Source organism: Cryptomeria japonica, chromosome 3, assembly GCF_030272615.1.
Source record: "Cryptomeria japonica chromosome 3, Sugi_1.0, whole genome shotgun sequence".
NCBI classification, from domain to species: domain Eukaryota; kingdom Viridiplantae; phylum Streptophyta; class Pinopsida; order Cupressales; family Cupressaceae; genus Cryptomeria; species Cryptomeria japonica.
In genome coordinates this window covers 627182442-627197351 of record NC_081407.1, presented here as the reverse complement: position 1 = coordinate 627197351, position 14910 = coordinate 627182442, and the positions used below count along the sequence as shown (strand labels likewise).

At 37.0% G+C, this 14910-nt stretch overlaps 1 protein-coding gene across 3 annotated transcripts in view; it reads left to right on the top strand.

Annotated features, from left to right (window-relative positions):
- Positions 1 to 14910, top strand: part of LOC131033038 (calcineurin B-like protein 1) — a 284660-nt gene that overhangs the window by 72432 nt on the left and 197318 nt on the right. For all 3 annotated transcript variants that reach the window (XM_057964156.2, XM_057964155.2, XM_057964154.2), the window contains exons 2-3: positions 8197 to 8279; positions 8786 to 8845. In XM_057964156.2, the coding sequence (XP_057820139.2) occupies positions 8197 to 8279; positions 8786 to 8845 (143 nt within the window). The remainder of the gene's footprint in view (positions 1 to 8196; positions 8280 to 8785; positions 8846 to 14910) is intronic.

Below are 14910 nucleotides of genomic sequence, written 5' to 3'. Positions count from 1 at the left end.
GTTCTTTCACTTCTCTTGTATTTATCTTGCATTTCTGCAACTGTAAGTTTGGCCATTGGCCTTTGAATGAATTGAAATTGCTATTCTTGCCTGCCTTCAACTTATGTATGCTGTGTATGTTTCCTTACCTTCATCATAGGTGTATGTTTTGTGGCTCTTCTCTCATATATGCTGTATTAATTTATTTCTGAGTGTGACTTGTGGGAATCCTTTCCCCTCTTGACATCCAACGAATTCTAACCTCCATACATGCATTGGGGTCACTCATACAACTGAAGTTTGTGTATCTCCTGGGTATTTCATTTGATTCTTTGTGTCATTTCGTTTAGGGAGAGAAACAATCTCTTATCTTGGTGCATCACCTGCTTTCATTTTAAGCATTTCCATCTTCCCTTTTCCTCTGCAAGTTGTTAGGATAGGCTTAGGAGTAAGTTTTGAAGTGTTAAGTTTGTTCAACACCTGCACCTGGATTGAGAAGGAAGCCAACCTTCTCCGGAGATTCAACCCCCTTGCGCAAGGTCCCACACTTCGGGGTTGTTTCCATGTTTCACAAGGTTGCTGAGTTGATAGCTCAGCAAGGGTGCAAGCTTTTGTGATAACAATTCCCTTGGCTGGATCTTGGTATTTTTCATTTTTCATGTTGCTAATCAAGTAAATCAAGATGATAATGTTAAAGATGATAATGATGGATGCCCATGGACACTTTGAATTTCGTTGATGTTTGGGGAAAACTGGATGATTGGGAGCCTCCTCCCCCCTCTACTTTGGGTTGTAGCCCCATTTGGACTTTAGGGTTTTGACTATTTCCTCCCACCCTTTTTGTTGAATATGTACTAATTTTATAAATGGTAATATAGACAGTAGACACTATTGATTAAAAAATATAACTTAGGAATTATAATATTTTTCCTAGAGTTAATTGCAAAATAGAAACTTTTACAATGCTAAGCTTCACACTATAATTTTTTTTGGAAAATCTTTGATCTTCAGCAAACTTTGGAAATATTCAATAAGCTCTTGAAATAATCTTTCCTTGCAAATGCAATCTGTAATATCCCCTGCTCATAAATGACTGTATAGGCAAGGAATATCGTCAAACAAATAGCTGACAACCTGCTGATCTAAGACTTAGTCTGTATAACCTGCGTGTTATGCGGTTTCTGCAGGATAACTTGTGTGTTATGCTGTTTGACTGTTTCAGAATTTTGATTTCTTTTTCTGTGATTGTTTTGAATGCTGGTGAAATGTAGGTTTGCTTGTTTGATCATATAGGTGTAATGCAGTGAGCAAAAAAAACAGATTGACTAGTGAGACAATTAAGAAAGCTCACAATTTATCATCCACAATAGTTTGTCATTTCGTCAAACACATGGCAGGTATCTTCAGATTGAAAACTAAATTGTATATCAGCATATATATAGTTCAGAACTCACTCCTTGATTAGAGGTATAAACCAATACAACCAAGCTTAAAGCTTGGTAAATAGATGCACAGACTCCTTACAACAGACAATGATATATAGCTGTCAATGATAGTTATAGCAGTAACTTTATTTGAAATACAATCATCTACAAGTAGTGAAGAGAACCTGTGTGAAGTTCGCTCAATTCTGATAGAAGAAGCAAGCAATATCTGAACAATGGAGCCCTCCTTTTGCCCAAAATCGAACCTTGTCCAATTCGCCCCTGTGCCAGTAATAGTTCAGTCTGAAACAAATTATCAGCAGCAGTTATAGCTCCACCTTAGCTCCAAAATTCATCGGTATGTTCTCAGAGAGAGAGGGCGCTCCAATTGGGTAGTGAATCGTTGCAAGTATTGTGCTCAAGGCTCAAAATCGTAGATCTCTTAGGTGCTGTCTGGACTGCTGCAGACTTATGGCAAATAACCCCAGCGTGGAAGTCACTTTCTGAACATACATTTGCGTTGTTGGATTCCCCAAAGTGAGCGATTCAGTCCCTTGATGAGTTTCGATACTCATCAAGGTATCATAAGCAAATTGTGGAACTTGAAGGGTCTGGGCGGAATTATCTCAGACCTGTTATATAATCCGCAACCTCCACAATTCACCTCCAATCTGCTCCTAATGGAATCACCTTGTCTCCTCAATGCAAGCGCTTCTTTCAAAAAGAGGTCTTGATACTACAAGAAGAAGGAAACGGCAAAATCGTGGAAATGAAGGAGAGTATCCAATTTGTCTCAGATCTGCCGTATAACCAGTTATCTCCCAATTTCTCCCTTCCAATCAGTCTTCAAGGAAATCGCCTTTCTTTCCCCAAAGTGCAGATGCCAATGTAGGTCAAAGGGGAGGCAAATCGTGGCTCTTCCTCAATCTGTAGTAAATCTGAAAATTACTAAGAGGGGCACCAATCCTAATCTGATATAAAGCTGAGAAATGACTGAGATAACTCAGGGAATGGAAGAGCAAATCAGCTCCAAATAGCAGAACTGTTGAAGACACTTGATGCCGGAAATGTCTCCAATATGAGCCCAAATGAAACTGGCCTTTGGCCACCAATGAAGTCCAAGTGAGATGACTGAAATATCACCTCCTCAACGCAACCCCTCGAGAGATCTTTCACTCCCTCAATTATGCCATCTATGGGAGTTTTCGTTCCCAAAGACAATCTTCTGCAGACACTTCTTGGCTCCACAAAACCCAAATCAATATCCAAATTAATAACCAAGCTGCTTGAAGCTTCATCTTGATCTCCTTTAATACTTTTTTCACCCCAACATCCAGAAGCTTCTAGAAGTGACTTTATGAAATAATATTTAATTAGTCACTTTATTAGATTAATTAAATATAAATTCATCTTAAAATTAAATTTATTTGATAACTTTATAAATAATTAACTTAATATTATTAATTAAAATAATTAATTAAGCTATCCATGAAAAATAATATTAATTTGGATAACTTAACTAATTAAGTTAATTAATTAATTCTTCTCCAAAAATGGGGACATTACACAATCCTTAGATGGAATTGCCTCTCTGGGATAAGAGGGTTTTCTTTCATTGAATGCAATCTAGAAACAAAGAGGGATTTCAAACTCTAATTTTGATGCCAAGAGGGTTTTCATCATCTGGCCAAAAGATGAACGTGAGATGCTCAATCTTCAAGAAAGGGGCTTGTTCACAAACAATGGATGATTCCTAAGCTTAGTGCCTTATTTTATAATCACTTGTTTACTATTTTTAGCTTCCTTGAGAAGTTTCTAGAGTTTCTTTTTCATTTAATTTAATATTTCAATTTGTCCCCTTGTCCCAACAACATCAATTTAGGCCCTCTTTAAAAATACACTTTATAATGTCACTTTTAGTTACTTTATAATTTAATAATAATGTAAAAGTTGCCTTTTTATAGCATTAAATTTACTTTTCAGGCAACTTAAATTAAATTATTAAATTATTTTCTTCATTCAAAAACCGGTACATGACAATGTAATTAATTTTGAGTAAAAATATTATAATGTTATGACTTTTTTATGTGTGCAGACATCCCATTAAGGATCTTTGAAAATCTTCTTTTGAAATTGATTAAAATATGATCTGTTATGTGCCATTTATTTGTTTTCCTATATTGTTGTTTAAATTCAGTATTTCATTATGAATGATGTGTTTGCTTTGCGAGTTGCATGGTCTAAGGCATCCCTTCATTGACGCCCCTAACCATGATTGCATCATTTAATATTAGAGTAGGGTTCCAATCTATGAGTGAGAATTCTATTTTCCACATTTGTGAGTGTGGATTGAAAGTAGTCAAGGCATCTTCCAACACAGATGTTGGTTGCTATAAAGTGTATTGAGTGTAGTTGTTGCATAAGTTTTTTGAGAAAACGAATGGATTCCTCTTAGAGAGGAGGAAGAAGTTGAACTCCAAGAATGGTTTGTTTGACAAATTCAATGCATGACCTCCAAGCAAGGTTGGAAGTTACGGAGAATTCATGGTAAAGAGAAGTCAATGCTGATTCATGCGATGATGAGGCACTTGAAGTGCACAATGATGCATTTAATCAATACGCAACAAAGGGTAGGTTGTTGAGAGCCATTCTAGAATAGATGGCAAACTATGCATGGACATCCCAAACTACTCATGGTGTTTATGCCTAGAATATTTGATTGACTGGATTGCAGAATTGGGAAAGTACTTTAAGGACGAATCCATAGAAGACTCAAAGAAAGCAAAATTTGTGTGTACCAAATTGAAGGGGATTGCGTCATCGTGGTGGGATCATATTTTAAGGTATGTGGAAAGATAGGGAAAGTAGAAGATTCACACTTGAGATAAAATGTTTTTTGAGTTGAAAGAAATAATTTTTTTTGTAGATTATGAGATGAATTTTTTTTACAAATTTGTAGAACCTATAGAATCCTATTAGTTGACCATTTGTGTTGGTTATGTAGAAGATGGTGCAAAAAAGTTCTCTAGGCATATGAATGGTTTTTGCATTTTTTAAAATCTAGGATGCGTTCAGTATGATCAATCAGAAATTTCTTGATGAAGCCTGTAAGTGTATGTTGAAGGTAGATGAGAGGTTGTCTGGAAGGCAAAAGCATGCAATGTGAGGAAAAGGAAATTTCGCATGTGGAAGAGGAGGTGCAATGTAGCAAGCCTAAGGGTATGGTGGAGAAATAGATACATCACATGGTTAAGAGCATGCACAAAAAGAAAGAGGGTGATTTCAAGGAAGAGGATGCAAAGTTATAGCAAAGTTACAAGACTCGCGCCCAAACTCGGCGAGTCCTGAGATGGGTCACCTCTACCGAATCCGGAGGACCCTGGACTCAGACTTGGCCGAGTCTGGCCGGGTCTGCGTAGATTCCCTGAGTCTGTCAGACTCAGTAGACTCGCCGAGTCTTGAGTCCAAGACTCTGCCGCCCAACAAGAATAAAAAAAAACCAAAAAAAATAAAAAAGTGTTTGTTTTAAGTGAAACAAAAGGTGAATATATTTTCACTCTTACCCTAAAAAGTCATTTGCAAACATAAGGAGGAGAGAAAAAGAGGGTTTTGAGCAAAAAAATAGAGGCACTGAAGAGAAGACCAGCAGATAGATTGAATAGGAGATCGCAATTGTTGATTGTTTGTGTAAGTTAGTAGCTTCTATTTGATGAGATTATTGTGTCTTTGAAGTTTATTTATTAAAAAATACATGAAACAAGTTTAAAATCGTTAAAAATCTTTGAATTTCTTGGGTTTTTCAATTTGCCGAGTCTTGGTCAAAAGAATATATTTAAGTTAATGAATAGTCAAAAGACATGGAAGGAAAAGTTGTGACTCCCCCAACAATGGGATATAAAAGGGAGAAGAGAACCTCATTTGAGAGGGGGACAATTTGAAAATCGGAAGTGCAGATCTGATTTAAATAAGAAGTGTAGATCTGATTATGAAAGGTTGTGTCCCTCTCAAAAGGCAGAAATAATGAAGAGTTGCACTCTTTCGAAGGGTGCTAATGGTGAAAGGGTGTGTCTCTTGCCCAAAGAACATACATGATGAAGAGGTGTGACCTCTCCCTCACATTGAGAGATGTAAAGGAAAGGAATCAAAAGGATCTAGGAGATCACCATAGATCAGATCAGATCAGAACTGTTATTAAGTTACAAGCAGTAACATCTTTGTTCTTGGTGGTATGCATGGGAATGTGTTTAATAAGAATGCTTAATATATGAAGCCCAATAATGTTCTTATGCAGAATTAATAGTAATATTAATATGGACTACAATATGTATGACAGTCATACTTAATTTCATATATATTCATAATACGTAAGAAATTAGTATAATTATAGTCTAAATCATGTTATTACTGTCAGTATTTAAGAAGATGGGAATGAGATGTTCCAAAGAAGGGCAGTCTAAATCCAAGCAATAGGTTAAGTCCCAAGATAGGGGGGGGATCAGCGACCCATAAGCCTTGAGGGTATAGACTCAAGAGAGGTAAGGGTTTGGATCTGTAAACTTTGAGGGAACCTATTGTATTTGGTCTCTAAGCGCTTTGGTAACATACATAAACCCTTCTCCCTTAAAACTGAAGTAGTAGTGGGGTCTGATAACTGAACTATGAATAATGAAATTAATCATCTAATGAAGAAAATAAATAAGAACTTGTTAATAACTAATTGAAGAATAACAATCAATTTTTGTATATTGAAATAGATCAATTAGGGGACATTACAAGCTTAAGTATGTCTCCTTATTATTCTCCATGAATATCTCCGCAAAAACTCAATAAGCTCCAATGTGAAGGACTGAAATATCCCTCACTCTCAATTGAAACCCTTCGGAGGATCTTTCACCACATTAGTTATGCCAATCAAAGAGAGTTATCGTTCTCTAAGACTGAAAATGAACTGCAGAAACCCTTGTCTCCACAAGCTACCAAGCAAAGAAGATGTCAAAACGTTCGATGAGCCTACCCCTCAATTTATTCTTTTTCTCCAAGAGGTCGGCCACCTTCTAGAAGATTCCCTTTTAATAAATAATATTTAATTGCACTTTTAAATAATATTAAAATATCGTTATAATATAAAGTGCAAATAACATCATATGTGAAAGTACATATCCAACATCATATAAAAATCAAATGTGAAGATGCAAGCACTTCCTAAGTGACCCTCTTATCAACTCCTTGGCCTATGAGGGTCAAGTAATAGGCCAAACTCCATCAATGTCTGAGTACTAGAGAGAAGGGGACATTACAATACAAACAAAGCACAAATGTGAAAAGAAGAGATCTGGAATTTCAGGTTGGTGACATGGTCTTGCTGCATCTACATAAGGAGACTTTACCAAATGGAATGTACAATTTGAAATGGAAGAAAAATGGGCCATGTAAAGTCTTGTGGAAATTTGCAAAGAATGCATATGGGATAGAGTTGCCTAAATTAATTGATATATTGCCTATCTTCGATGGTGCAGACTTGTATCCTTATGCTAGGGACAACTTGACAAAGACGGTGACAAGTTGACAGCACAAATTTTGGAGAGGTGGATTGGAGATGAGAATTGTTTAAGTGCAAGAGGAGATTGAGCAGGTTATTGACACTAGAGTCAAGAAGATGTGTAGAACAAATACAAAGAATATCTAGTCAAATGGAAGGGTTGTGGATTTGAAAATGTTCAGATGACCCCTTGGCCATCCTTGGGATGTTAGGGCATTCACGGATATTCCCCAGAGGGGAGACATTCCCACTTTGTGAAGCCATCCTTGGGATGACCCTTTATTGGGAATCAGTGCCAGGGATGGTGGGAAGACATTTTTTTCCCTATCTCACTTTTTGAGGGATGAGATGCCAAGGTGCTAGGCTTAGGGTTGGGGATGTGTCTCCATGGACCCTTGATACATTACCGTTGCTAATCAATTCATTGAGTAATACTGATTGCTATATTGTGGATGAGAGAAGTAGGTTCTGACTCATCATGTTTTTGGTGATACATCCCAATTTAGGTTAGAACAATTTATCTGCAATTATCTTTAATTACATCTTGCACCCACTTGTCTGGATTTCCTTCCTTAGCTTTGTAAATGTTTAAATGAAACAACCTTCAATGCTGTAATCCTGAGTGAAAACCTTGAAGGACTGATCATTATCATTTTTCCTTTCAATACTTGCAAGGGTTTGGGATTGTCTAAATGGTTGGCCTTTATTCACTTGTGTTACACTGGTACCGATAAATAGAAACAGAAGGCAATCCATCAAGATTTTAACACAGCTACAGTAAAGAACTGTTAAATGCAAGTATTCTCATGGAAGATTCCTCCATCATGCAGATAAAATAAATCTGCTTTATATAAGAATTACATGTCTGTGCCTCCTGTAAGCACTCCTACTTCTAATCTAAATCTGAAATTGAATGTTTGTTTTAACTTGATAGAGAATTTAAGTAATAAAGCAATTTTTTATTTTATTCTTTCATCTATTCTGATAAGATTTAAATTACTTTGAACAAAAGTAGCTGTTGCCCCACCTGAAACTTAGGTTTTTCTAAGAAACTATATTTAAATATTCTTATTTAATATTGAGTTAGGATCTGCTAAATTCATTCTGTAGAATTCCCTACTTAATGGGGTGTAGCTAATTGAGACATCCTTTACTATCTTGATACTCTTAGCCAAAAGGGAGAGATTACAGATGAGGCTTTGTATAATAAATTACTTATGCTAATAGATTTTTGCAATCTGACTTTTCTGGCAGTCAAAGCAACTGAGGTGGAGGATTTGTACAATCTATTTAAGAAACTAAGTAGCTCTTTGATTGATGATGGTGTAATTCACAAGGTGTGTTTTTTCATTCTCTCTTCAGTTTAAATGGCTGATAACTTCCCATGCCCATAATGTAATGATTGAAATAAAAATTTATAGAGAGAATGTCTGATGAAAAGTTTGATAAAAAGTCATAAATTTCATTTTCTTATTTTGTTACTGGAAGATTTTTTTGGTTTCTCTTTTATTATTTTTATCTACCAACTATAGCTTAAAGGATTGAAATTGTACTTTGCAGTTTGCACCTCTAAGTGTTCCTCATTATCATATAATCTTTACAAATACTATTTCATTTCCAAGCTCATCTTTTTTAATTGAACACTCTTAGATGGGTTTTTAGTGCTATTTATGTCTGAATATCATTTTACACTAGAAGAGGTGCAAGTTTATGAATTCACTCAAAAAATAATGTATTTAACAACATAAATTTGTTAATATCCTTCAATTGTGTAGAATTTTTTCTTTCTTTTCCATGTTTATTAGTTCTAATGGGAATTCTTATCTTGGTTTTCGAGTATCAGGAAGAGTTCCAGTTAGCACTTTTCAGAACTCAAGTGCCTGAAAATTTCTTTTCTAATCGGGTAAGCTACAGTGTTTTAGTTTTAGTATTTTTAATTGCACATAATGTTTGAAGTGAATTATCTTGACTCCATGGTCAAAATTGTAGCAATCAAATAAGGAAATTATTGTGATGCTTCAGGTTGGTTAACTTAGTAGTGAGCACTAAGTTTGGGAAACATTGAGTTTATGACTTTTATCATGTCCAAAAAGGAGTCCTGAATAGGTAATATTATTTACATCATAGTAGAGAACAAGTCACAAATGAATTAAATTTTTTAAATGAAGCTATTGCGGTAACTCACAAAATGGAGAACTCAAAGCAAACCTAGAAGTCGTTCTTCCCCCCAAAAAATACCATGATAAGAAAGAGAACAACCGAGGAAAACATTAAAACAATCAAAGAACAGAAATAGAGTATCTAGTGCAAATTTGAAGAATTACAATAGATTTCACTCGGGAAGATCTTGGAGGAAAAAGACAAGAAAATCAAAATACAACTCATCCACAAAAAAGAAATGAAAATAAAGATGCAGTCTACATCTTGAATAAAACTCGAGTAGGAAGCCCCTAAATAGTTTTAGAAAACCATTTGAAAAGTTTAACTCTACTGGAACTTATTCTTCTTGGGAAAACTAAATGACAAAGAAGTTCAGAGCCTTGTCGTTCCAGGATGGACACTTCATTTTTAATGATTTTACATAAAAGCCTAATTTATTGATATTGTGAAGGGTGTTTTCTTACTGTTATTGTTCACCCTAACAAAGTTGAAAGTCTTAGTTTTCTGAATGTGTTGCTCGGCTTCTATTCTCCTTGAGCAGGTCATATAAATCAACAGCTTTGGTTTTTTTATTCTTCACTGAATACAGGTCTTCTATTTCACATGAAAATGTTTTTCTTATATTTAGAGGAATTCTAAACATTTGCTGCCCTTCTTATTTTTATAACAAGGTGCTTTTTGTCTTCTACTTTATTCGCTTTCTACTTCAACTTTTTAGAGGAAAGCTAAATTTCCTAAACTTTGCAGTCCATTGAGATGGGTGTTTGTAAAGCCTAAAAGCTTCTCTTATTTTATAAAAAGAGACCTAAGGCACATAACTTAGGGCAGAACAGAAAAGATAGAGTGAGAACAATTTTGAGTGCAATGTACTTTATTTCAGTTTAATACAGGATAGATTTGTTCAAGTGTTTGCTGTTTATATTTTCAGCAGTGTGTGTGCAGGCTATCGTAGTCAGGTCTGTTGTTTTGATTGAAGTTTTAGTTTACAATTAGGGTTAATTTTCTAAGTGGAGAATCTACTTACCATGGTCTGAAAATTTAACAGAAAGCATAATAAAAGTGTTATTACTTTCTACAATATGATGTACAGATGTTTTAATTTATTCTTGAGCAATGAGGATAGTTCTTTTGGGGAGTGTTAGGGTCCACTTTGCACCTAGTCTCATGTTTTTTATTTCAGTTAGCTATTCGTAGACAATTCAAGACAACCACTCCAGGATCTCCACTAGTGTCTATTGTCAGATCACACTATGTTAGTTTGGTCTACTTTGAAGGCCATTTACATTTGTGTTTATGTACAAAGAAGACATTCTATTTCCATATTACTTTTGTTCTTATATGTTGTGATGATGATTATGACAGACAAAAGGTAGTTACTTGTTTTTGATTAAGGGTCAAACAGGTTTTGAGGGGTCCCAAAACCCCTTACAACAGGTTTTGAAGGGACCTGAAACCCACAGATTTTGCATGGATCCGGAATCCAAAGAGGAATGCTGCAATAAGATACAACATAGGCAACCAGCAGCCTGAACACAGCCTAACAAAAACTAGACATTGAAGAACCAACTGTAAAAGAAGAAGGCCGAAGCCAAGTACTAGAAATCTCAAATAAACATAAGCATAGGGTTTTTCCAGGCTTCCTCAATGGGTTTTAGCAAGGCTCCCATAACCTTTACCTTGAGAGTGAACAACACTAAGTTCACCATGCCCTTCAAGATCTCCACCTCAGAAGGAGAGAGAAAAAAAGTTAGAAGATAGAGCAGTAACAACTGCCTTACAGCCAAGAAACAGGGTGCCATCAGCCCCCCAACAACACCTCCCATCAGCTCCAACAACATCCATCTCCACCTCAATAGAAGATAGAACATCTCTAGCCACATCCAACTCCACCTCAATAGAAGCAAGGTCCACCTCAATAGGACAAACTAGAGAAAGACAAAGATGCAGAAATTGAAGCCAAAAGGACAAAGATGAAGACACAAGAAGGGGGAAGACAACAAAACCCCCAATGGGGAGTGACCAAGGAGTCAAAAGGTATAAGCATAGAGAAGCATACCCCTTCACCACATAAATCTCAAACCAAAAAGATTTATAAGAAACCCCCAACAAACCGAAGGTCATCCAACAATATGAGCCTTGCAAAAATCAAGGGGAACCAACAATAAAAGGCATCCACCACACAATAGGGCAGAAACAGAGCACAAACCCTATCCAACCCCACACATCAACAAAAGTCTTAAAGAGAAGGACCATAAAGAACACCCTCACTTGGCGCAGTCTTGAGCTTATACTCAATAATAGCTACATCCTTTTCACACTTGCGGAAAATCTTTTCCAATCCTGACATTGCCTCCTGGGTTTTGCGCATGATGCCCGAAAATATGGAAATACTCTCTAAATCATCCTCTGAGAAGGATTCCATGAAAAAGAATCCCTCTAGCTTGTTTCTCAAATTATCTGCTGTCATCTCCTCATTAGTTGGTCTCTTTGCGAGCAATGCTTCAATTGTATTGAGGATTCCTTCCTGAATGTTCTTAATTGCTTTCCTCAATCGAGCTGATTCTTCGTTTGACCTTTCAAAGAATTCCTTCTCAGTGGTCACTGCACAATACCACTGAGGGAAGTCATATGCTTCTTTTTCTCTTATGACTTCACCATCTATCAATGCTTGCCTAGGGATTTCAATCAATGCTTCTAGGCGTGGTATGGTCTTATCCTGGTAGATGTGTGTGTCTTGCCATGCTTGTCAATTTTCTCTATTTTGCCAAGGATAGCTAGGACTTTCCAGTACATTTGAGCCAAGTCCTCAATGAACTTACATGTAATAGTGTGAACGTTCTTCACCCATTTCTTAATGCCTTGGGTGATCTTCCTGATTTCTTCAAGACCATCAATTGATTCTTTCGAAAGAGTTGGAGGAGGAACAAAAGCTTGATCTTCCTGCCTAAATGGATGCATTAGGCATTGCACATACCCACACAGACCTTTGTTCTCGCTTTTCAATTTCTGGTATTTCTATTCCATCTTCTTCATTTGTTCTTTCAGTGCCTAAGAGAAATCATCAAAATCCTCCATTACCTGTGCCTTGGTAGCACGTCCTCGATCAACTGTTGTTACATCATATTCTTTTGGAATGATTTCATCCCTATCCTTGTTAGTTCTTGGCACTGCCACATGTAGAATTCTGGATCCTGATTCATTCTTGGTGACTTTGGAGAATTTCTTTGCCTTCTTCTCTATTGGCTTACTTATTCGGCTTAGAAATTCTTCCAACTCAACTGTAGGATCAATCTCTTCTATGGGATCTTTTCTCATCCTTTCCCTTAGCCATTTTGGAGCGTTTGTTTGTTGATCATGTTGCATCTTATGTTTGTGCCTCACGACAACCACCATTTTTATCTTATCATATGGATCAATATCCGATCTCGCTATGTGAAATGTAAGATGGTAGAACTGCAGTTCTTCTACTAACTTTTCTGATGCAGTCAATGATGGGCATACTTCATCGGAATCTCCCATGATGATTGGGAACTCGATTCCACCTTTATTCCTTTTTTTCTGGATCTTGTCATAAGCTGTCAATTGCCTTGTCACCTCAAGCAGTACCATCTTATCAGTTGGGTACCTCAGGAGCTTGTAAGGATAGGAAGAGAATCCTTGAAGCTAGATGTAGGTGAATCTTGGAAACTGGATGAACCATGCTCCATACTTTTTAATCAATTTACTTGCTTCTTGTGATAGCCTCATGTAAATGCCTCCTTGTAGAGACTGGGCAATATGCATGGTGAAGGCACTATTAGCTCTCTTGAAATAGGCAATGCTATACAAGTGTAACTGAGGGTAGCACTTGTACACTTTGAATTGTCCAGGACCACATCCTATGGGTCATTTTCTCAATTATCCATTGAATCTGGCCATCCTTGCTAGCATATAAACAATGTGTGACCCCATGTAAAAGGATCGTGAATGCATCAAATTCTTTAGTTGCTCATCCAAGTTGTCACTGATTATCCTTGCTCAATCCATGACCTTTATTGCATCCATCACTTCCTTAATGAAGTAAACATCCATGGCTCAAATGTTAATGCCTGCGGGCATCCCATGACTCGACTCATCAACATCACAAGGTCACTATACTCTTGCATGAAGTCCATCCCAGTAAGTTGCTTGGGCATTTTGGATTGATGGGGCTTTGGCTTTTGCATCCATTTATAGTTGACGATACCAACACATCCATTCACTCTAGAATCATAGAGCCTTGCTACACATGGAGTGATATGTGGGAATTCCAAAAGCTTCGGCAATTGCTTCGGCTATGAGATTCGCCAAGAGCTTGCCATTAGGAGATACAATTGATCTTTGCTCGGAGTTATAATATTTTGCACATTCAATGATCATCTCCAAGCATTGTATGGCAGGAGGGAAACCAGCCGCTGCCACAATTCCACTCCGAGTTATTTTCTTGGCTACAGCTATTGGAGGATGTCCATCATGACCAAACATTCTCCTCTTGAATTCATCCAACTTGAGAGTTCCCAGGTTGGTCTCGCTAACTTCCTTCCACTTTGATATGCCATGATTTCAGGAGAAATCCTTTGAGTTCATACTTGATTTGTGTCTGCCTGGACGTGCTTGGCACCTTCAACTTTGCCATCTAACTTCTTGCAAAATAAAATAATCACATTAAAATCATGTCAACAAAATTTATAATTCATTATGAGAGGAATTCCACATTTCATATTCCAGACTTGGAATAAATTAAAAACTTCGAGGAAAGGATTCGTGGATGAAAAACCCATGCTTTAGCTACTTTGCACACCTTTCTCTTGCTTGAACTTCAAAATACAATGTGAAAAATGAGACTTCATGTCCTCTTTAAATAGGGAATTCGGTCGCCATGCTACCAAGTTGGCACTGGGATATTTTTAGCAATCCATTAATTCTTTCCAAAACACATTTTGTGTTTCTATTGTTGAGAGAGCTGACTTGTCATTCCAGTGGACCCTGCTCGTCATACCTTGTTCAAAATAGCAAGTGCCATTATGTCTTGTGCGTCATGCCTCATTAATGAAAATATTCTCTTTTGGGCATTGGATATTTATCCTTAATGCTATCCTTGTCTTGGGTGCATATTAGATAGGGAGGAGGATTCTCCATGCTTGGGCGCCAATTCTCCATGGTGTAGGATTCTCCATGCTTGGGCGCCAATTCTCCATGGTGTAGGATTCTTCAATTTGGGCGCACACGAGATAGGCAGAAAATTTTTCTCCTTGCCTTAGTCAAATTTCAACAGGGTCTACACCTTGAATCCTTGTTGCAATTGAGAGGTGGTGAAGGATTTTTCAAACACTTAGTGAAATTTCATTCATTCCATGACTTTATGCAATTGGGTGCATTCTAGAGGAATAGGAGGAATTTTGAATGCCTTAGCCAAATTTTATTCATTCCATGCCTACATGAATGCTTGAGTGCACTTGGAGGGAGGAGGAGGAATTTTGAAACACTTAGTCAAATTTTTGAGGTTTTCATGCTTCATAAATGCTTGGGTGCATATTGGGCCTGGAGGAGGAATTTTGAGCAAAAGGATGAATCCTCCATGCCTTGGGATTTGTGCCCAAGGAGACCTTCCTAGCACACTTAGAGCTTAGAGGAGGATTTTCGACTTGAGGATGATTCCTCCTCTTGAGATTTGCGCCCAAGGAGAGTTCTTTAGTGTGCTAGTCCTTGAAGCAAGATTTCCAGATAGCCAAAATTTGATCATCTTTTTGCTTCATTCATCTTTTTGGATTTTGAACTGGATACCTTGGT